This window comes from Schistocerca americana, chromosome X (assembly GCF_021461395.2).
Source record: "Schistocerca americana isolate TAMUIC-IGC-003095 chromosome X, iqSchAmer2.1, whole genome shotgun sequence".
In the NCBI taxonomy this organism is placed as follows: Eukaryota; Metazoa; Arthropoda; class Insecta; order Orthoptera; family Acrididae; genus Schistocerca; species Schistocerca americana.
The window spans coordinates 1,000,073,988-1,000,097,759 of NC_060130.1; the positions used below are offsets into that span (position 1 = coordinate 1,000,073,988).

General features: G+C 39.3%; 1 protein-coding gene across 1 annotated transcript in view; it reads right to left on the reverse strand.

Annotated features, from left to right (window-relative positions):
• The window catches only part of LOC124555508 (prefoldin subunit 2-like), a 32,302-nt gene extending 9,603 nt beyond the window's left edge, over positions 1-22,699 (reverse strand). Inside the window, exons 1-2 of the mRNA XM_047129454.1 lie at positions 22,427-22,699; positions 22,221-22,344 (exon numbers count right to left, since the gene is read on the reverse strand). Coding sequence (XP_046985410.1) covers positions 22,221-22,344; positions 22,427-22,551 — 249 coding nt within the window. The 5' untranslated portion in view covers positions 22,552-22,699. The remainder of the gene's footprint in view (positions 1-22,220; positions 22,345-22,426) is intronic.
• Positions 22,700-23,772: the final 1,073 nt, after the last annotated feature.

Genomic DNA, 23,772 nt, shown 5'->3' on the forward strand with positions numbered 1-23,772 from the left:
GCAGGATGGCCATTGCCGGGAGTCCTGATGCCCCAGGGAGATGGGCATCTACTCCTTGGCATACGTGGGGAGTGAACGGCGCAGGCATCAGTAGAGCGATCCCTGTGTTGTCAGGGGGCTACAACCAAGAGGGTACATGGCGGCCCCACCACAACGGACTGGCTACCGTGCTGGATGTTAGGTGACATGTGGTCCATGGGCGTCGTCAGTGCAGAAAATGGCCCTGCACAGTGCTTGGCAGAAAGTGCACGCAGGGGCGCATCGATGCCCAAGAGATGGAGAGCGGGCAAGACTGCAATGCAACGACGAATAAGATGGCGAAAGTTCTCAACACAACACGGACACAATGCACCAAGTAAGGCGCCCTTCCCCAATCGGCTCGCTCTTCGGAAAAATTTTGAGATATGGAGGTCAAACCCGACAGGGGACCATCACATAAGGCCGAAACGTTGGAGACTCCTTTTAGTCGCCTCTTACGACAGGCAGGAATACCACGGGCCTATTCTAACCCCCGAACCCGCAGGGGGGTATTCCTTTTTGCATGCTTCACTTACTGCATTTTTGTATTTTCTCCTTTCATCAATTAAATTCAGTATATCTTCTGTTACCCAAGGATTTCTACTAGCCCTCATCTTTTTATCTACTTGATCCTCTGCTGCCTTCACTATCTCATTCCTCAAAGCTACCCATTCTTCTTTTACTGTATTTCTTTCCCCCATTCCTGACAATTGTTTCCTTATGCTCTCCCTGAAACTTTGTACATCCTCTGGTTTATTCAGTTTATCCAGGTTCCATCTCCTTAAATTCCCACCTTTTTGCAGTTTCTTCAATTTTAATCTACAGTTCATAACCAATAGATTGTGGTCAGAGTCCACATCTGCCCCTGGAAATGTCTTACAATTTAAAACCTGGTTCCTAAATCTCTGTCTTACCATTATATAATCTATCTGAAACCTTCTAGTATCTCCAGGGTTCTTCCATGTATACAACCTTCTTTCATGAATCTTGAACCAAGTGTTAGCTATGATTAAGTTATGCTCTGTGCAAAATTCAACCAGGCGGCTTCCTCTTTCATTTCTTAGCCCCAATCCATATTCACCTACTACGCTTCCTTCTCTTCCTTTTCCTACTGTCGAATTCCAGTCACCCATGACTATTAAATTTTCGTCTCCCTTCACTATGTGAAAGTATGTTCAGGTAAACCCAAAGGATTTTTTTACAGAATCACTACTTTTCACAATACATCTAAAGAAGCTGCTGGATAGCACTGTGGAAGCTCAATGCAGTTCCTTGTGGATGAAGCTCGTGTCCACAAGAAGCCTTGATACCAGAAAACTGTAGCAAAATATAAAAAGACCAGCGCAGATTGACACTTTATAAATTTATACAGTTAATCAACAGTCGGAGTCTCACTTTATTTTTCCACGTCGATTATTATAACGCATTTTGGCAGACGACCACCATTATCAGATGCAGTCTGCCAAATTGTATTATAAGAATTGCTGACAAAAAATGAAGTGTGATGAAGACAGATTTTTTTATAATACGTACATGAGCACCATTCATGATGACATCTATCAAGACTTTTCATCTTTCATTATCATGGTTATGTAACAAAATATTGTGTTTTTTTCAGTTGATCACATGTCAAATACGATTCAATCACAGTAGACTTCTCTATCGTGACAATGCCACACTTCACAGAGAATGAAAATTCAAAAAAGAGCTGTGTGCTTGGTCACCGACTCATTGAATATAATACAAGTGCCCAACAATTCCTTGAGGAAAAATGGATATTAGGTTTAAACATCTTATGAATGACAAGCTGATTAGAGAACCAGTCTTTATTTTCATTCTCAAGGAAGCTATCTTGGCATCCAATTCAATTATTTCAGCACCACACTGTTCAGAAAACTGTACCCCAGCAGTACACATTACAAGATAGCATCCCGAGTCATGGATACGCTTCCTTTTAAAATCAAAACAATCAATTTTTCAGGAAGAACCAAGCAATAAAAAAAATTCCCCATACTAACAAAATATCCACAACAGCATTTTTTTAAATGTAGAAAGTTGAGCTTATACATTGGCTTACCAACAGCCACATCATTTGTGAATGTGTTGGCAGAGGAAAGTAGACAATGTTTCCACCAAAACAACCTGCAAGGTGGCTTGTGTAATAGTGTGTTCTGCCGCTGGTTGGTGAGTAGATTTTTTTATCTATCCAATTAAATAATTTTGTCAATAATTGATTGCTTGTGTTGTTATATTAGCCCATGTGGCCATCATTCCTTCTTATGTAACCCTCTTCTCAGCCTGTTTTGTTGTCTCTTTACCTTATGTGCTAGGTAATCCATTCGTCTGCACTATCTAAACTAAGGTCCCACATTCCGTTTCTTGACAACCATCTTTTATTTGTATGTTCTGCCTCAGCTCAGCGAGTACATTTTTTTACCTATCCCAGTTAAATAATTTTGTCAATAATTGATTGTTTTCACTGTTATAAATGTAGATTTAAATGAGTTGACAGGCAGGGTCTATGAATCTGTTTTGTTTTCATGAGTGACCACATTTGTAGTAAGTCTAGTGATAGTCTTGAAGCAGGTTTTTCCAGAGACAGATTTTGCACTATTTCACTGTCTCCAACTTGCTCCGGTTGAATGGGAAGCACAAGAAGTTCAAATAGGTTACAGATCTGAATGTCCTGTTATAAGTTTGATCCATCTGGATACAAAGATCTTCAGGAAGTGTGCTTCAGAAACATTATACATATAGAGAAGAAAGAAAGTGCCTAAGATCTCCTGCTATATTTTGAATGCACCAGAATCAAAAATTTCCAATCAATACTGCTGAATTGTGTTCAAAGTTGAGTTTGTGATTAGTGTGATATAGTGTACTGTTTTCTAATTAACATCTACATCTACGTGATTACTCCGCTGTTCACAATAAAGTGCCTGGCAGAGGGTTCAATGAACCACCTTCAAGCTGTCTCTCTGCAGCTCCACTCTCTAACGGCATGCAGGAAAAACGAGCACTTAAATTTTTCTGTGCGAACCCTGATTTCTCTTATTTTATTGTGATGATCATTGTTTTTACAATCTGAGTTGATAACTGGTGACTGAAATTTCATGAGAAGATGCCATTCCAATGAAAAACGCCTTTGTTTTAATGATTGCCAGTCCAATTCACTTATCACGTCTGTGGCACTATCTCCCCTACTTCGCGATAATACAAAACAAGCTGACCTTCTTTGTACTTTTTCGATGTCATCTGTCAGTCCCATCTGATGTGGATCCCACACTGCACAGCAATACTCCAGAATAGGGCGGACAAGCGTGGTGTAAGCAGTCTCTTTAGTCGACCTGTTGCACCTTCGAAGTGTTCTGCCAATGAATTGCAGTCTTTGGTTGGCTCTACCCACAACATTATCTATGTTATCATTCCAATTTAGGGTGTTTGTAATTTACAAAATTCAGACTTGTGTGACTTATTGCATAATCAAAATTTAGCAGATTTCTTTTAATACTTACGTCAATAACGTCACACTTTTCTTTAGTCAGGGTCACTTTTTGCACCATACAGATATCTTATCTAAATCCTTTTGCAATTCGTTTTGGTCATCTGATGACTTTACAAGATGGTAAACGATAGCATCATCTGTAAACAATCTAAGATGGCTACTGAGATTGTCTCCTATGTCGTTAATATAGATCAGGAACAATAGAGGGACTATAACACTTCCTTGGGGAACACCGGATATTATTTCTGTTTTACTTGACATTCCGTCGATTGCTACCAACTGTGACCTTTCTGACAGGACATCACAAATCCAGCCTGTGAGGTAATGGGTGAGTTGTGGCACCCTGGAGATACTCTACATTCGGAGTTGGGGCAGCCATACAGGATGCTCATTAGCAACCGTGTGATGCCACACAATAGCTGGACCACGTGGTTGCTAGCCGACCGCGTGGCTGGGAATTCCTTGGTGACACTGTGTCAATGAAAGAGATTTTTATGCCGAGAATGCCAAAGATGTCGGACTTTGTGGAACCTTAATGGCAGACATTTCACAGTTCGTATAGAAATTAATAGTGGCCAGATCAACCATGATACCTCAAAAAGAAACATATACATTACCATTATTTGCATTACAATTGTGATGGCGTAATCAGATTTTCGATACCTTTATTAGTTCAAAATTTAGTGTGTGAACAAATTAAATTATACAAGTAACATCCAGCAACAAATTTCCAAAACCTAAACAGTTAATCCAATTTTGTCTATCAACATGTATTTAGAAAGGTATTAGTGTAAACCAAATTGGTGTTAATTTCAGGCATGTAACTTGCAGTACACGAGTTATTGGAGGTCAAAGTGGCGTATTACTACTTATTGCGTCAGGCCACAAGTACTCCACAATTACACAAAAAAAAAAACGGTAACAGCATGCTTATAAATATATTTATTCATCTATGTCTTTGTTTATATCCAATATATACTATTAATGAAGAAATTGGTTAAACATTTAGTGTGTTTTAGAAAGCACAGAGACATTAGCCTACAGGCCTACCTTTTGTTTCTATTCCTTCGATATACGTTTATTTGATTTGTTTATGTATTTAATAATGTGTGAGAGAGCGTGTTTATGATCCAGCCGTAGGAATAGTTATTTAATTTCAAGTTATTGAAATGTAAATCCAATATTTCGTATGTGTTTCAATATGTTGAAGAGTATGCGTTGGCTTTGAGACATAGCGGGAGTGCTCCAGCCAATCACAGGGATCATTCCAAAAAGAACACGTGGAGAGACGTATGGCGGCTGGGGAGGAGCATCGTTTTCCGGAGAGGACAGGGGGAGTTCTGAACAGTGCAGTGCGAGGGACAGTCACACAGGACATGGGAGAGTCCTGGACATTACAGCGTGACGGATGCAGAGTCACGGGAATGACTTGGAGAGTGGAGCAGTTTTGAGCATGGTAGTGGGAGACAGAAATATTTCTTAGTGCCAACTTGTGCACTTGTGAGTTTCCGTGGCTTCTGCAGTGAAGACGTAGTATGCATCAGAAGTGAATATCTCGCGAGCTATGTTGTTGTTCGTAACTAATCACGTGAAGTAGGAATCTACTGTTTCCCTGTTATTCAACTTATATTTTATTTAATTGCTGGAACATCGACACCAATAGGTGTTTTGCAGTAATAAACTGCATTCTAAAAGGTACTTCTGCTATCGTACTCATCATTTAAAGTTGTTAAGATAGTATCTGCAGATTTTATTTAATTGCAATATTTCATTTATAAATTACTATGTTGCATAAAAGATTCACAATTGCCGAGTGATACGAACCTTCAATCATTCAATTCATGTGTCTATTCAGACTGTATACTGTAGACTCAACAGTATTTGGCTTGTAATGCAGCAATTATGTATCGCAGCCCCTATACAATGAAACCAGCCAAAACTTTTAATATTTCAACTCAGAGTTTGAGGGTACATGGTTGAGGGCCATCACACACAATTTTTATTTGAAAGCCCCCAAGTCGCACAACTGAGGAGATATTCCATAGGCACGCAGTTTGGTTAGAAGACTGCTTGTGAGGGACGCTGTTGAAAGCCTTGTGGAAATCTAAAAATATGGGCTCAATTCTACATCCCCTGTCGATAGCACTCATTACTTCACGAGTATAAGGAGCTAGTTGTGTATCGCAAGCACTATTTTTTCTGAATCCGGGCTGACTACGTGTCAATAAATCATTTTCTTTGAGGTACTTCATAATGTTTGAATACAGTATATGTTCCAAAACCCTACTGCAAATCAAAGTTAGTGATATGGGCCTGTAATTCAACGGATTACTCCTCCTTCCCTTTTTGGGTATTGGTGTGACTTGAGCAATTTTCCAGTCTTGAGGTATGGATCTTTCTGTGAGCGAGTGGTTGTATATAATTGCTAAATATAGAGCTATTGTATCAGCATAATCTGAGAGGAACGAGACTGGTATACAATCTGGACTGGAAGCCCTGCTTTTATTAAGTGATTTAAGCTGCTTTGCGACACTGAGGATATCTATTTCTGTGTTTCTTAACTTGGCAGTTGCTCTTGACTGGAATTCAGGAATATTTACTTCATCTTCTTTGGTGAAGGAGGATGAAACTGTTAGAAGGGTATGGAAAGGTCTGTAGATAGTGACTTTCCTTAAAGTAATAGAAATGCAGTAAATTTAAATGTGGAAAGCAAGAACATTAAATTGTGAACAATGACATATGTATTTTCCTTTATGTAAGGAAAACAAATACTGGCTCTGTTCAATTATATAAAAATGAAACACTTTACGATCATTAAATCTGCAGTGATGTGCAACGACTGTAATTTGTGCATGTTTAACTTCCTGTTGCTCAGTTATTCAGACCATCCCTCCAGCAGTTCTTTGATATCAATATTCATAATTATGTGGCATGGGGTCACATCTCTGCTTGAGATAATGGAATTATTTCTTCCACTGCAGCAGAGAATGCCCCCAATGTCTCATTCAAGTATGCAGTCTTTTTTTTTTTTTTTTTTTTTTTTCTTAGCAGTAGCAGTTGTTTCTATAAGTAGCTCACTTCTAAGCAGTGTCTCTCTGAATGTGGGAATGTTGACACCTTGTCAAATTGTTCTTGTTTCTTAATCATAATAAAGACATTTTTGATAGCTATATGCCCTGTTCATGCCACCTATCAGGCTCACTAATGTGTTTGGGTGTTATGGTATTGTGCAAGTAAGAATGTGCATCTGTGATGTATTCTGTCGAAATTCAGAGATTCAACAAAAACTGCATAGTTGGTGGACTTTATCATAGTCAATTGGAGAAACCTATTGGGATCATTGTTTTATTTGTTTTAACTATTTTGATTACAAGCAGATGATCAACTAAATTAAACACAGCCAATCATCAAGGGGAAAAAAATCATGTTTTGACCTTAATTCCTGGTATATTAAGAAGAATATGGAAAAATTCTGTGTTTAAGAAGATGTTTCAATGAAGCAAAGAGGTTGAAGATGAAAAAAGGAATATTGGCAGAGTCAAAGAGAGTGCATCAACAGAAGCTTCCACAAAATATATGGAAAAGGTTATAGAATTCTTTGAAGCTCAAGAATTCAGAAGAATTCATCCAGGCAAAATGGCCTGGTGCCATTCAAATAGATGGAGAAAAATTACAGTAGGAAAAGTACTTGCTACTGAACTATTTGGAAGAAATAATCGTTTATGATCAAAACTGAATCGGACCTGAAGTAAAATTTACAAATTTTTTTAAATTACTTCTACAGTGGTATGACTGTAGATGCTAGAAGGTTCACACTCACTGTGTACTCTATACATCAGAATGTAAAACTAATGTTGGTACACAACCCATATGAATTGCTGCTTAGCAAAATACTACAAATGCTGTAAATGTAGATTTGCCTTTCCTTAACCTATCTTCTAAAATAGGACTTAGGGTCAATATCACCTCCCACGTTCCAACACTTCTCCAGAAACCGAACTGATCTTCCCTAAGATTGAATTCATTTTTTACCGATGTTCTGTGAATAGTTCGTGTCAGAATTGAATTAGGGATAATTATGGCTTGGAAGCCTGAAAGAGGGCCAACTGTGGCTTGGGAATCCTTTATTCATATTTAGGCTGGGAAATATTAGTAAAGATATCCACCTATGGTTGACCTTGACTGCCTATAAGGCATTGCCCCTTGGCAGTGGAGTTACCTAATAATTGCAACATAGTAGCACGGCCACGATGCACCAACACAAGGATTTCTTTTTATAATTTTTTTTATTACAAATGTACACCAAATCTTTGCAACTTGACTGCAATGACACCAACATGAAATAGGTGTTTTTGTTTTCTGGTGGCCTTAAATGCTCTCTTTTCAGTGGTATAAATAATCATCCAATCCTGTGTCAATTTCAAGATACATGGTGTCAGATACAGATAAAATTTGGTACTTTTGTTAACTTTTGAGGCAGATAACATGGTGAATGCAGCTGTAGAAATTTTCTTCTGTTACTGAATTGCTTACAGGCATATAGACAACGCACTGACAAACATTCGTGTTTCCAGTATCCTTTACTCACTACCTATTCCTTCTTTTCATACCAGGCAATTTCCTTGTGACAAAATTTTTATTTAGTTTTAAGAGATGCTGGCCAATGGCCACTGCTTTCTGTTCTGTTATTTCTGTGTTCTGCACAAATATTAGTAATAGGATGACAGGTCGGAGGATCCCATTATGTCAAACAATGGCTTGCTACACTTGAGAATATTTTTTGGGTTTTCCAGTTAACAAGAAAGTGGTCTTTGGGAAAGCAACTCTAGTACCTACACAGAAATACAGATGGAGCTGAGACTTTACAGACATTCGTGGAGGTCCCTTGGGCACATTAAGCCTACAAACTAATTTTGTCCAACTCCAGAAGGTCAAGTGGGGAGCATCTTCCAGATTCAATCACTTGATACAGATTGACCATGAAGTAAGAGTACACACACTATCTTGTCATATTATTGTGACCAGCTGTCAAAAGTTTGAATAACCACCTTTTGTAGCTTGGACTAGTGTGTGTCATGCAAGAAGAGAATCAATTAGGTTTTGGAAGGTACTGACAGGGCTGTGAAACCACATCGACTACAGTGTCATGGCCAGCTGCGTTAGGTTTCTCAGATGAGGATTCACAGTGCATACAGCCAGATCTATGTTCATAGATTCTATACTAGGTTTATGTCCGGCGAGTATGGTAAACTCATCCTGGTGTTATTCAAACCAAGCATATGCATTGTGAGATGTGTGACACGTTGCATTGTCTTGCTGGCAGATGCCACCATGCTGAGGAAAAACAAGGTGTATGTAGGGGTGGACTCTGTCTCCACGGATAGATGCATACCTGAGTTGATCCACTGTGCCTCTCATAATGACAAGATCAACCACAGAATGCCATGAAAACATTCCCCAGAACATAATGCTCCCTTTTCTAGCCCAGACTCTTCCAATGATTGTTGCAGGGCATTTGTTTTCAGATGTTTCCCATTGTACATGCCAATGGGCGTAAGTACAATGGAGCATAAAATGTAAGTGATCTGGAAACACCATCAGTCACCACTCAGTGGATGTCCAGTTGCCATACTGACATACAAATTTCAGCCTTCATCGCCAATGAACAGCCATCAGAATGGAGGCACAAACCAGATGCCTATTGCAGAGGCCCATATGCAGTAACATTCACTGAAAGGTCATTTGCTGCACGGTTAGAGGCACCATTTCACTGACTGCATGGTCCCTCCCGCCTGAGGTCCAAGTCCTCCCTCCAGTGAGTGTGTGTGTGTGTGTGTGTGTGTGTGTGTGTGTTTTGTTCTTAGCATAGTAGTGGGTAAGTCTAGAGACCAATGACCTCTGCAGTTTGGTCCCGCAAGAGCTTGCACACATTTGAACATTTTGAAAGGTCATTGAGGAGACACTGTTGGTAGCCCTTTGTGGTCCATCTGGTGTTGGTTGGGGGGGGGGGAAGTTGCTCAATAGTTGTGCGGTATGTCAGTGTGCATGTATATGTCTCTGTAGCCGTTTTTCACCCTTGTCATCCATGGCCTGTGGTGCACCACAGCTGCCTCAGTGCCGCTTTTGGGTAGCACCATTTGCCATGCACTGCGTAATTGAAGCCTGGGAGCACAAGAACAGTTTACAAACTAAGCCTTTTCTGAAATGCTTCCACCCTTGGCCCGAAAGCCAATGATCATGCCCTTTTGGATGTCAGATAAATCACTCCATTTCTGCATTGCAACGACTGCACTGTTTTCCACATCCCTCCCAACACGCTTTATATACCCTCCACTGCTAGTGCAGCCACCTGCCGTCTGAATTGTTACGGCACGTTGATGTCTGACATTGGCAGTGGTCACATTAATGCCACTGAAACGTGTATAAAGTTGATACTCAAATATTTTCATGGACCTTGTGATTATTACATTTATGTGGCAATAAATTTACCGGTATTTGTAATAAATAATGTAAGAGAATTTAGAAACTCAGAATCATAGAACTAATAGAAGAATACATTCCACACAAACCATGCTTACTGGCCAATGGTTCAGAAAAGAACTTTATATTCTGATGCAAAATCAGTAACAAAATTGAAAATCCATGGATATTTAAGAACAAAGTACAAGACTGCCTTATGAGACATACTTCCTACAATTTATCTGAACATTTCATCTCAGAAAAGTAAATCACAGTTAACACTAATGCTTAATATTAAACATATTTTTAACTTTTCCAATAAATACGACAGCACAGATGGTGTCTGAAATCAGTAGTTACACAAGGTGTCACAGGAGCAATGGTCAATAATCAGGGGTATGACAGGAACAGCCCTTCTAAGAGCAACGAAGTCTAATAAACATGTGATGTAAAATGCATACCTTAAGAGCTATGAGCAATTATTCAGTAGAAGATAAGCGATTCACAATAACTAAGCTGAGCAAGTGCTCATAGCTCTTCAGGAATGCATTTTATAGCCCATGTCTAGTAGGTGTTTTTGCTCTGAATGATTGTTCCTCTCACATCTCTGAAAATTTACCATTCCTCCTTTGACACACTGTATAAATGGGTAGTTTGTCATAGCAGCAGTAGCCTATATACATACAGCACCTAAGCAGTGTAAGAGAAGTGGCCTGTTTTCTTCTTCAAAGTAGCTCATTCTCGGCAACTATTCCCACACATACACAAAAGAAACTAGAAATAATCCTATAATTGCCAGTGTAGGTCAGTCGGCACTGGTAATGATTTCTTATATTAGGTTCATGCGCAAATTCATAAAATTTTGGTTTTGTATGCTGGCATTCTGGTTGCTATGGGTTCATTTATCAATTGTCATTTTTATTTGTAGTTCACTGTTGTTATTTGAGTTTACACATTGTCATTTGGAGATAGTGAGAGAAGCTGTATATGCCAGAAAATGGAGTGCCTAGTGGAGAAGTCTGAACACTGCCGACATATTCTTCTGTTTGAGTCAAACAGAGGGGTGACAGCAGTGCAGACAGTCAGAACCATTTGCGCTGTGTGTGTGGATAGTGCCACTGGAAACAGCACGGTAAAAAAAATATTTTCTCATTTTAAGGACTATTGTTTTTGTTTCTGACATTAGTGACTCAACGTTGATGAAGAGCTTCAGGGTTTGATGAAGATAGTTCAAACACATTAATCCACTATGATCCACATCAATGTACTCGAGATCAGGCAAACATGATCAACTGTGATCATTCCACCACTGCATACAATGGGGAAGGTCCAAAAATGTGGTGTATGGGTACCGCATGCTCTAAGCCAAAAATCACAAAAATCAGCAGGTGGCCATATGTGCATCTCTGCTTGCTCATCATAAATTGACTCTTAAACAACACCGACCATTCCTATCCTGCATCATTACTTGTGATGAGAAGTGGTACCTTTATGCAAACAAAAGGAATGGTTGAGCTCAAAAAAAGCAGTAAGTACCAATACGAACACCTGCTCGCACCCACAAAAGATAATGTTATGCATCTGGTTGGTTGGTTGATTTGGGGGGAAGGGGCAAACCACAAGATCATCGGTCGCAGCGGATGATGAAGAAAATCAGCCATGCCCTTTCACAGGAACCATCCCGGCCTTTGCCTGAAGTGATTTAGGGAAATCACAGAAAACCTAAATCAGGATGGCCGGATGTGGATTTGAACCATCGTCCTCCCAAATTCGAATCCAGTGTACTAACCACTGTGCCACCTCGCTTGGTATGTGCATCTGGTGGAACATTGGTGGTGTGGTCTACTACAAACTGCTTCCATGAGGCGTAACCGTCACTGCTGACATTTACTCTTAACAAATGTGGTATCAACAACAAGGAATACTGCATGAAGCTATATTACTTCATAATAACGCCAACCCACATTCTGCTAGACTGACCAAAAACACTATACAGGAGTTGAGTTGGGAAGTCATTCCACATCCACCTTATTCACCTGACCTTGCATTCTCAGATTTTCCCCTTTTTGCTCTATTGAACAACCTTCAAGGAACTTCCTTTCCGGATGAGAATGCACTCCGAACATGGCTCAAAGAGTCCTTCACCTCCAAACCACGTGATTAGTACCCAGTGTTGTGAGGCTGTTGTGAATAGTGAAGGAGAGTATATTATTGACAATTAAAGTCTCTGTAATGGGTATCTGTTGTGTTTATTAAACTTATGCAAAAACACTATGTACTCTTGCACCAACCTAATAGCATATTTTACAGAAGTTGGCTGCAATAGATGCCTTGTTTGACAATGTGTAACTTTATTTAATCCAGAACTTAACTCTCATTTGCAGTGGGATGCAAGGAATTCTATCTAAATGTTGCCATTTCCATAACAAAACTGGGTCAAATGTATCACCACTGATACTGAGCCCAAGATTTTGTTTTTAATTTTATTTTTAATTATATTTATGTCATAGTTTCCTGAATCAACAAAAGTTACATTTCGTTGTCCTGAAAATATCCGTCACAAAATTATTTGAGGAAATACAGTTAAAGTTGACACTTCTGTAGATGAGGATGGAGGACAAACGTTTGCTTTTTATACTGGAAGCTATTTAAATTTAAAGTTGCACCCACTGTTGCTATTTCAGTTGTTAAGTTATCTTTTGAACAAACTTCAAGATTTAAAGAAAGGTAAGATATTACGTGTACACCTATTTCGCAAAAACAGCTATGCATTTAGCATCCCACTAATGACGAAAAACATGAGAACGGTAAATCTATAACTGAACAATTATAGTAATTCTGTTGATTTTAGGCTAGGAGTGAGAGAACCCAATAAAATATCTAGAGAGCCATAAAGCAGTGTTTAATATGTAAATAACCATGTATAAACGTTGCAAGAAATTGTGTTCCATCCGTGACAGTTTTTTGGATTATTGCTAAAATCTAAACCATTTTCTGTCATTCTTAAGTTATACTGGTTGGTGTAACTAGTGTCTTAATGGTTTACACTAATACTGTTTTGACAAAGGGCACATTATTGCGGTGCTCTGGCTCCAAATGAGAATCTCAAATTGCAAAGCTGGTCACCTGCTTGCGTACTACTGTCATGAGCACTTATGGAAAGTGGTTGAAGGTCAGTGGAATAACAAATAGGGCATATGGCATAGGATTCCACATCTCATCACAGATGGCAGAGATCGGAAGATCCCCCCAGTGTAATCCAGGATTGGCAGTGATCAGTGGCAGACCTGATAGAGTACAATTTTGGTGCAGGCGCAAGCCTTCCAGTGCACACCTATGAAAGGCCATTAACATGAAGCTCCACATCACACGACACCTGTGTCTTCCTGTCTTGACCTAATAACATCGTCAGTTATGATTGCAGTGGACACGGCATCACCGAGTTTCCACCGTGGAGCAATAGAAATATGTCGCCTGTCAAATGAATTGCCATTTCTTGTTACACCAGGTTGACAGTTGGGTCCTTACACACCATCACACAGGCAAATGGCTGCTTGAAACATGCACCGCACCACAGTTGCTGGCCGCTGAGAGCAGAATTATGCCATGAGGTACATTGAGTTGGGCTTCTATAGCTCCTATGGTAGTTCTCCAAGACACCATGACAACAATTAACTACGTGAACATTATCGTGGACCACTTGCCTCACTTCATGGTTGAAGTCTTCTCTGATGGGGATGACATCTTCCAGCAGGGTAACTTTACATGACAAGGCCAGGATTATGCTTCAGTGGTTTTAGGAGCATGATAGTGAACCCTCATTGATGCATTAGCCAGCAAATGCTCTGATCTGTAATCACTGTAACACTTATTGGGCACCAGCTACGTGCCCACAATCCACCACCCCATAATTCGCAGGAATTTAGTGACTTGTGAATAGAGTTAGTTAGATGGTTCGTGTTCCACTGGTCAATCGCACTGTACAGTAGCCGTTATGATGTGGAATGTGTCAAGTGCACAAGAAATGGACATATGAAACAAGATTTTTTTAAATACATATATGTATTTTACAATACAGAGTAAAAGATTAATATTCCTATTATTTAGCCCATTCCCTTAAATGGCACAAAATGCATATTCTATATTTATCGACTTCTTTATTCCTAGTCAAGAATTCATCTATGATATAGAAGCAGTTGGCAAGGAGATATGATTTCAATTTATTTTTGAAGCTGTTACTGCTGTCTGTCACAGATTTTATTTCATATGGTAATTTGTAAAAAATTTTTATAGCAGTAGGTTGAGTAAAGGATAGTGTAAGTCTTTCTCTTTTTCTGGTATCATAATCATGAATGTCACTGTTGTTTTCAAACTGGCCCATGTTGTTGAGAATAAATTTCATTAGTGAGTAAATGTACTGTGAGGCTGTTGTAAGAATTCCCAATCTTTTAAAAAGATTGCCTACAAGATGTGCGACTATGAACCCCACACATTATGCTAACCACTTCCTTTTGAGCAGTGAATATTTCTTGTCTAAATGTTGAGTTACCCCAAAATAATATTCTGTATGACATCAGAGAGTGAAAGTATGCAAAGTATGTTAGCTTGCTAATTTCTATATCCTCAAAATTGGCATTGTTCTGATTGCAAAAGTTGCTGAACCTAGTCGCTTTAGAAGATCCAAAATATGAATTTTCCAATTAAGATTCTCATCTATATATACACACAAAAACTTAGTATGCTCTATCCTGTCTACTGACTTCTGTTGATGTGTGATATTTATTGAAGGAACTGTACATTTTGCAGCAGAAAATTGGATGTACTGTGTTTTTTCAAAGTTTAGAACAAGCCCATTTGCAGAAAACCAATTAATGACTTTTCAAAAGACCTTATTTGCATCATTTTCAATTGGAGTTTCTTTTATTGGATTAATAATGATGCTCGTATCATCAGCAAACGGTGTCAGTTCAGCTTCTTGCTTCAGATAAGAAGGGAGGTTGTTCCGATATATCAAGAACAGACCCACGATTGAACCCTGTGGAACACCTAATGTAATTTCACTGCAGTTACATGAAGTGGCAAACTTATTTAAATAAACCACTTGACCCATATAAAGAAACACTTTGTTTCCTGTTCTGTAGGTATGACTTAAGCCACTCACATGCTATTCCATTTATACCATAAAATTGTAATTTTTGTAACAATGTCATTGTTCACACAATCAAATGCTCTGGACAAGTCACGGAAAATTTCAATTGGTGACATTTTACTATTTAAAGACTATTATGTGGACAGTGAAATTTTATACTGCTGTCTCAGTGGAACAGTATTTTTGAAATCCGAACTGTGATTTACTAAGTATCCCATCACTCTTGAAATGGCTAACCACTCTTGAGTACATTACTTTCTTGAAGATTTTTGAAAATGCTGTAAGCATGGATACTGGCCGATAATTATTGACATCTGTGGTGTCCCCTTTTTTGTAGACAGTCCTGACTATGGCATATCTTAACCTGTCTGGGAAAATACCTTGAGTTAGTGATGCATTACGTATGTGATTCAGAACATCAGCTGTAATAGCTCCATATTGTTTTAATATATTATTAGAGATGCCATACTCCAACAGAACATTTATTTTCCAAAGATTTAATAATTTTACTTTTTTCACAAGAGGTTGTAAGGTGAAACTTAATCTGACTAAATTTTTTCAAAACAGACTCTTCCATGTACTGCCTGGCTTTTTTCTTTTGAACTGTTCTCACCAATTTTTTTCTCCTACACTTAAGAAATGGTTGTTAAATACATTAGCTACTTGTGTACTGTTGGTTACGATGGTCTCGTTCTCCTTCATAGTAATGCTACCTCCCCCAGTGGTTACTTTTCCTGTCTCCCTTCTAACAACATTCCATATTGATTTGATTTTATTGCCGGAGTTGTTAATTTCTTCTCTAACATGCATATTTCTTGATTTCCTTACAACTTTTCTCAGTATGTCACAATAATTTTTGTAGTGTAAAACTAATTCTGTATCTTTACTAGTTCTTGCTGTCTCATACAGTTTTCTTTTTGTCCCTGAAGACACTTTAATACCTGTAGTAATCCAAGATTTCATTGAAAAGTGTGGTGGTGTTACATTCAGTAATTTTGTTTGGGAAACAATGTTCAAAAAGGAATATAAATTTATTAAGAAATATGTTGCATTTATCATTAGCATTTGTATTATTATATAATCTCCCCAATTAACATTTCTTAAGCTTTCTCTGAAGTGCTCTATAGATACCGGGTTGAGCGACCTCACACTTTTACTTAATGGTTTCCGAACTGTACACCCTGTTAGGTTTTGTAAGTTAATCAGTTGTGTGTCACGGTCTGACAATCCATTTACCACAGGGAAAGCATGTGTGTTTTACATCTTCTTTCTGTACAAATACATTATCTATTAAAATGCTTCTGCCTTGAGCTATACATATAGGGAAATGGACCACTGATTCTAAGTTATCTGTTGTTAATAACACTTCTAGTTCACTTTTCCTATCAGAATTACTTAGAAAGTTTACATTGAAATCACTAAAGATTAATAACTACTTCTTTTTGTCTGACATACAGCATAATAGAGAGTTAGACCTTTATGAACAGCTCCCGGTCTCCTAATGGGGACCCGCACACTGTTGCTAATATCAATACTACATTATCTTGCTGAAGTCCACATGCACAAACCTCAAAGTGCTGATCAACACAAAATTTGCTTACTTCTACATTTTTGCATTTATACTCTTGCTTGATGAAAATGGCAACTCCTCCGCTATCTATCCTAGATCTACAAGTGTAAGATGCTAAATTATACCCACTTATACTGACACTATCCATGCCCACAGTTACCTGGTGTTCAGACAGACAGAGTATATGAATCTCATTTTTATTTTTGAGATCATCTAAACACACTAATAGCTCATCTACTTTATTTTTTATTCCCCTGATATTTTGATGAAGTAAACTGATACTGCCTTAGCTTCACCCCTATTTACTGTGCATGAAGTTTCTTTTATTCTATTTATCTTGAGTGTCATCTGTCTGGACTTTGGATTTAACCTAAAAAAACCTGTCTGCCTGGACCCATTAACCAGAGGGATCACTCCTTGTGTGACTGAAGACCCCCTTACAGTTTCTGTTAATGGAGAAGCTAACTTATTTTTCCCCATCCTGTTCAGGTGCAGGCCATGTGTAGTGTCTCCCCACCTACCAATAGCATTTACTGGAACAACACTTATGTGAGACACCTGGTGCCTCATACATACTTCTTGAAACTTATCACGGACCTTTAAAATCCATGTCAAGCAATATCAGTGCTGTACTGTGTTTGAAAAGCAGAACAACGCACAAACAGGCAGTCATTGTTTTAGCTCATCGGTGTAAATGTCTCCCTCAGTAAAGATATTTCTTTGGTAAAGAAACTGCTTCCTTCCGAGCCTTCAAAAAAATCTGCAGCTGTAAAAAAATCTACGGGAAAAACAGTCTAAAAAGACAACAAGCAGATTTTCTTAGAAGACAAGAAATAATCTTGTTAACTTACAAGTAAAATCAGCAAGCAATTACCTAGTACGAAGGACGTCAAGTATACTGTAGAACCACCTACTGTGAAAAGAGTTAGCATGCAGAAATGTTACAAGAATATGACAGTAAAGGAAGCCTGCTTTCTTCCATTTTTTTTTAACCAAGAATATCCAGATATTGAAATCTAATTTTTCACCTTACACCCAGTGTACATTCTCTTATCTATAAGATTCTGATGAGTGATCAACAATCATATTTCTAAGGCCTACACAGACAAACAATCTTGAAGGTGCAGTGTCAGAACAATCATGACAAGAACATTTATTTTGTTGAAGTTTCAAATTTCAAGATAGAATTCACACAGATTTGGGCATATAATTATATAATTGTTAAGGCTTTTGTGGCCACTTGTTGACAAACCGCCTGCTGGTTTCTGTCTTTAAATCTGGAGGAGGAGGAGATTAGTGTTTAAGGTCCGGTCAACAACAAGGTCATTACAGATGGAGCACAAGCTCGGGTTAGGGAAGGATGGGGAAGGAAATTGGCCATGCCTTTCAAAGGAACCATTCCAGCATTCACCTGAAGCAATTAAGGGAAATCACGGAGAACCTAAATCTGGATGGCCGGATATTTTTGAACCACCGCCCTCCCAAAAACGAGCCCAGTAAGCTAACCACTGCACCACCTCATTCAGTCTCCGATTCTTTGGCAACATGAGTGGCTGGCATTGTCAAAGCTTCAACATCTGTTGCTGGTGATGGATTGGAGTCGACCTTGTGGCCACATATGATATGTACCTGACACACCAACAGCCAAGGGCTTTTTCATGGTCATTTCAGCTGAGATTCTCCCCTTGCTACATGCAAGGGTCATTTGCTGCAGCACGGGACATCAGGATCTGTTCACCATGAAGCTATCATCTTGTATATTTCTATAGCTTCTCTGAACAAGCTGGTGTGATAGTTCTTCTCTACAGCAAGAACTTTCATTTTGACAAACTTTAGTATGTTATCAGTCTCTCATGGTGCCTGTTCCGCCACCGCCAATTTCTCCACCTGCCCCAACCTACTATGCAGTTTATGTTCAGTGCTCCTGGTGGCGACTGATCATCCAATCATTCTAACACACACTTTTCCACACACTCACTGTATACGATGTATTCCTGCATTGGTAGTGGGTCCTTTTTCTCTTTTGCCAATCTGAGACACCAAAGAGTGAACAAGTTCTTCCTATAGTCCCAAATCAAGATATCAAACATGTTAGGAAGATCAAATAAAACTATATGTTTCCAGAGACCTTTTCAAGTCTCAAATATATATGATGTATACAATGCAGACCGAAGCAACAAATGAAAGTTTGTACCGAGGATGGGATTCGAACCCAAGTGTCCTACTCAGTAGGTAGTTATGCTAACTGCTACATAACCCTTGCTCAGTGGCTTCATGCAGCTGCACAGACTACCCTAGCATGCACCCCTTCTCAATTCAAATTCCCATTCACACTTCAGCCCTCTTGATATTCCCCATAAACTAATAGCATTGCAGAAGCTCTCTAACTACACTGGACAGCACGTCAGCATCAAGGAGTGAGGCATGCTGGAATTCAATAAGGTGTTGGCCCACCCTTAGCCTTTATGACAGCTTCCACTCTCGCAGGCATACGTCCAATCAGGTGCTGGATGGTTTCTTTTGAATGGCAGCCCATTCTTCACGGACTGCTGCACTGAGCAGAGGTATCTACGTCAGTCGGTGAGGCCTGGCACAAAGTTGGCTTTCCGAAACATCCCAAAGGTGTTCTATAAGATTCAGGTCAGGACTCTGTGCAGGCCAGTCCATTACAGGGATGTTTTGTCATGTAACCACTCTGCCACAGTCTGTGCATTATGAACAGTTGCTAGATCATGTTGAAAGAGGCAACAGCCATCCCTAAATTCCTCTTCACCAGTGGGAAGCAAGAAGGTGCTTAAAACATCAATGCAGGCCTTTGCTGTGATAGTGCCACGCAAAAGGTGTGCAAACCCCCTCCATGAAAAACATGACCACACCGTAACACAACCGCCTCCGAATTTTACATTTGGTGCTACACAGGCTGGTAGATGACGTTCACTGGGCATTCGCCATACCCACACCCTGCCAACAGATCGCCATGTTGTGTACTGTGATTCATCACCCCACTCAACATTTTTCCACTGTTCAATCATCCAATGTTTATGTTCCTTACACCAAGCAAGGTGTCATTTGGCATTTACCGGCGTGATGTATGGCTTATGAGCAGCCGCTCAACCATGAAATCCAAGTTTTCTCACCTCCCGCCTAACTGTCATAGTACTTGCAGTGGATCCTGACGGAGTTCAAAATTCTTGTCTAATGGTCTGGATAGATGTCTGCCTACTACACATTACGACCCTCTTCAACTGTCGGCGGTCTCTGTCGGTCAACAGACAAGGTTGGACTGTAACTTCTGCGCTGTATGTGTTCCTTCACATTTCCACTTCAGTGTCACATCAGAAACAGTGTGACCTAGGGATATTTAGGAGTGTGGAAATCTCGCATACAGACATATGACCAATCGCCTTCCCACATTCGAAGTCCTCGAGTTTAACGGAGCACCCCATTCTGCTCTCTCACAATGTCTAATGACTACTGAGATCGCTGATATGGAGTAGCTGTCAGTAGGTGCAAGCACAATGCACCTGATATGAAAAACGTATGTTTTTGAGGGTGTCTGGATACTTTTGATCCCACAGTGTAGGAAGTGAGGTCTAAGAGTGTGAACTTGTCATTCATCTGTAAATTAATAAAATAAAATTAATTTTAACTTAGAAAAACTGATTTACACTTCATGAGCCCCATCTGAGAATTTCTTGTCCCACCTGTGACGGTCTCCTATTGTAATTTTTGTAAGTAAATATTAATAATGTTACATTTATTTATATTTAACCACAGAACTGTTTTAATAGTGCAAATTCAATGTGTTCAAAACACTAAGTGTTTAACTCACAGTTCTTGTGAAATGTTGGTGGGTAAATTTGCTGTCCCACCTGTAACAAGATTTTAAAGGGGATAAACAGCTGACTTTGCAAATTCCTGATATTTGGATTTAAAGGGAAGGTGGAACAACTATTCATATGTTCTTTAATTTATTTGTATTAATACTCTGTTATATTACCTTTTAATTATCAAGAAACAAAGGGCAAATTGCCCCACCCATAACAATGGAATCTTGTCTTTTGAGATGCTGCTAGGCCTGCGAATTTTTACTTATTATTTTCTGTCAGTTCTTATGGTCGAAAATTATATTCTTGTTCTCGTGACCCTTTCATCCAATACTAAAGGCAGTAGAGCATAACAATACTCTTTTTCAACTCTATCGTAGTCTGTATTCCCAGAGTATAATTATTTACACAAGGAAAACAGAACATAAGACTGTGATAATCACAACAAAGGAAACAGTGGACTCACGTGCTAGTAAAAGTGGGCATTGCTCATTTATTTCTACAATAAGGGATAAGAGTGTGAACTTCACAGCCCAACACACAAACATTTCAAACCTACTTTATTGAAATTTCAGGTCCATGTTGATACCATATGCCCCAATCCCAACATTGAATTATGTTGCCAACATATATGTAAACATTTACAATGTTTCAGAAAGATGTAGGTGGATTCATAGAGATACCAGCTATTTATTTTTAAGACCGCACGTGGAACTCTACACCATTAGGTCTTTAATTTTATAAAAATTTAGTCATAAATAAGAATTTTGTATGATAACAACAAGAAACTGCTATGAGTATGCAAGTTTGATCCTGTTGCTGTTCAACTACCAAATATAATGAAAGTTTTGGACTCTACCCTGGAATTCAGTTACCAACCCAGTGCAACGGTGGATGACAGTACACATAAAAATTTGTCAGTACGAGAGTTAAACACTGTCGTTTTCTGAGACATTTGTTTCAAATCGTCTCCCACTAAAGTTACGTAGCCTACTGGACCCCACGCCCGAAATTCTCAGTTAGGTTGGAAGGTGGCAATTTGGTTGGGCGTTCGCGAAGTCAATGAATTTGAACGCAGAAAATCTAGTTGTGGTAACAAAAATACCAGTAATAAAGCCTAATTCTTAAGTCCGCACCATAGTGAAAAATGCAAGGGGAATCCAGTAGAACTTTTACCATGGCCTTCATCTTTCAAACTGGTGCTCTCATCTTTTGGAAGATTACCTCCTCTTCGAACGAACTTTGAGGCCAAGGATGAAAATGTTAACAATATGCCTATGATTTTAGATTTACGTACCTCCTGTACATTGCAGTAACAAAAACCAAAGTAGTGTCAATCCGATGACAAAAATTCCAGGCATAGTTGCACTACACATAGAATTCAAAAATGAAAAACTGTGAAAATGGATATTAATCTCACAAGATAAGCAATGCACTAATGATGCGCCATGTGGCTACCTCTTGTCCTTAATAAATCTATCAAATGTAAGCCAGATAGTCCATAAAACAACTAATTACTGAACTTTCGAAATCCATGTTATTATCTACATATTGAATTCATCTGACGTAGATTGTATACAACAATTATTGAACTGACAATTACACTTGGCAGTAAATAGCACTATGTAGAATAGAAATATAGTAAACTTGGGGCTTGCACACGATTCAAAAGTGATGTTTTAAGCATGTACGTACCTGTTCAGCGTTGCTGGCAAGAATAGGTAACACATCTTTAACAGTTAACTGGCACAGTATACCTCCGACCATTCTGTAACATTTCCTTGAACTGTCAACTCCCTTCAGTGTCTCTGTTACCAGCCTGGAACAAAAGTTTTCTATTTGCTAGATACAGCAATTTGCAAGATACTTACTATACCTTTGGGTGATAAACACATGTTTACCGATGTTCCTCCAAATCCATTTCCATTTCAGCAAGTTTCGCACCCAAATAACGCCGTTCAGCTATCATGTCGCGGTACTTTTCGACGACATCGTTGTCTCTGGGCTTCTTCCTTTCCTCCGCCATCGCAACCGTAGAAATGTGAACATATACTCACTTGCACCGAATGGCAACAAATCTGCCGCAAACCTCCCCACCATCTTGCAGATATTTTAAACAATTACTTATTTTCAGAACCGTACAAGTCCACCAAATAAGGCAAGTTCCTGCAAACCTACTACATTCCACAGATACGTTTAAAATTAGCGCTATCCAATCACGCAGAAGAGAAGTCGATACGTCAAACACACTCGCCGATTGGACACTTGCACAAATTTTAAGCTGAGCTTTCATTTTAGTTTCTGATCAAGTGAAAGAAATTAACAATATTGTCCATACGTTATTTGCAATTTAACAGCAGAACTGTTGCCGAAAATAGTTTTCTGCAATAAACTCTTTCGACAGGAAATAATATTGATGCCTATTTTGTGATCGAAATACGATTTCCTTAAGTTCGTCCTGATGCATATTAACGCTGTTTGTTTCCTCGTGATCTCTCTGTCAATACATAGATACATCGCCTATGACTCGGTACATTGATAGTCACTCTACATCTACCTGTTACTCCCCAAGCCACTGCACTGTGCATATTACAAGGTATTTCGTAACAATGTTAGCGATTTTCTATAGGATTAGCGTATCTGCTTCGGTGTCAAAGTGGGCGAAAAACTGATTACTAATTTAAAGGTCCGGAGGTCAATCATCAGTACGGTTAGGTCCAAGGATTTATTCTGAAGCAACTTATAGCTAAATTCGTTACCTATGGTAATGATTTGTTCATGTGTAAAATGGCGAAGTTGCACCTCGATTTGGAGTTCACACAGGACCTCTATAATTGGATGGGTAAGGGCTAATTCACTGTAGACGTCAACGGAAGAGAACAGCAAGCGACAACACCGTCAAATGATGACGAGCTCACACTAGACAGAACGTCAGACTTGACTGATTCACTTAGCTCAGCACGAGCTCCTCGTCCAGGCTGCGAAGGCCCAAGAGATGTCCACCGGCCGTCGTGTCATCCTCTGGCCTGTGGCGCCATGCGGACACTGTGCGTGTGATCAGTACGCTGCTCTCCCAGGCGTTTTACAGACTTCCCAGACCATGGAGCCGCTACAGCTCGGTCAAGTAGCTCAAGTGGCATCGCAGGGCTGAGTGCACCCCACACCACTCTGCCCACCAAGGAAAAATTCTAAGTATGGCAACCACCAATGCTGACCACCAGGGTTGTGGAGGCAGACAATCTCAGTA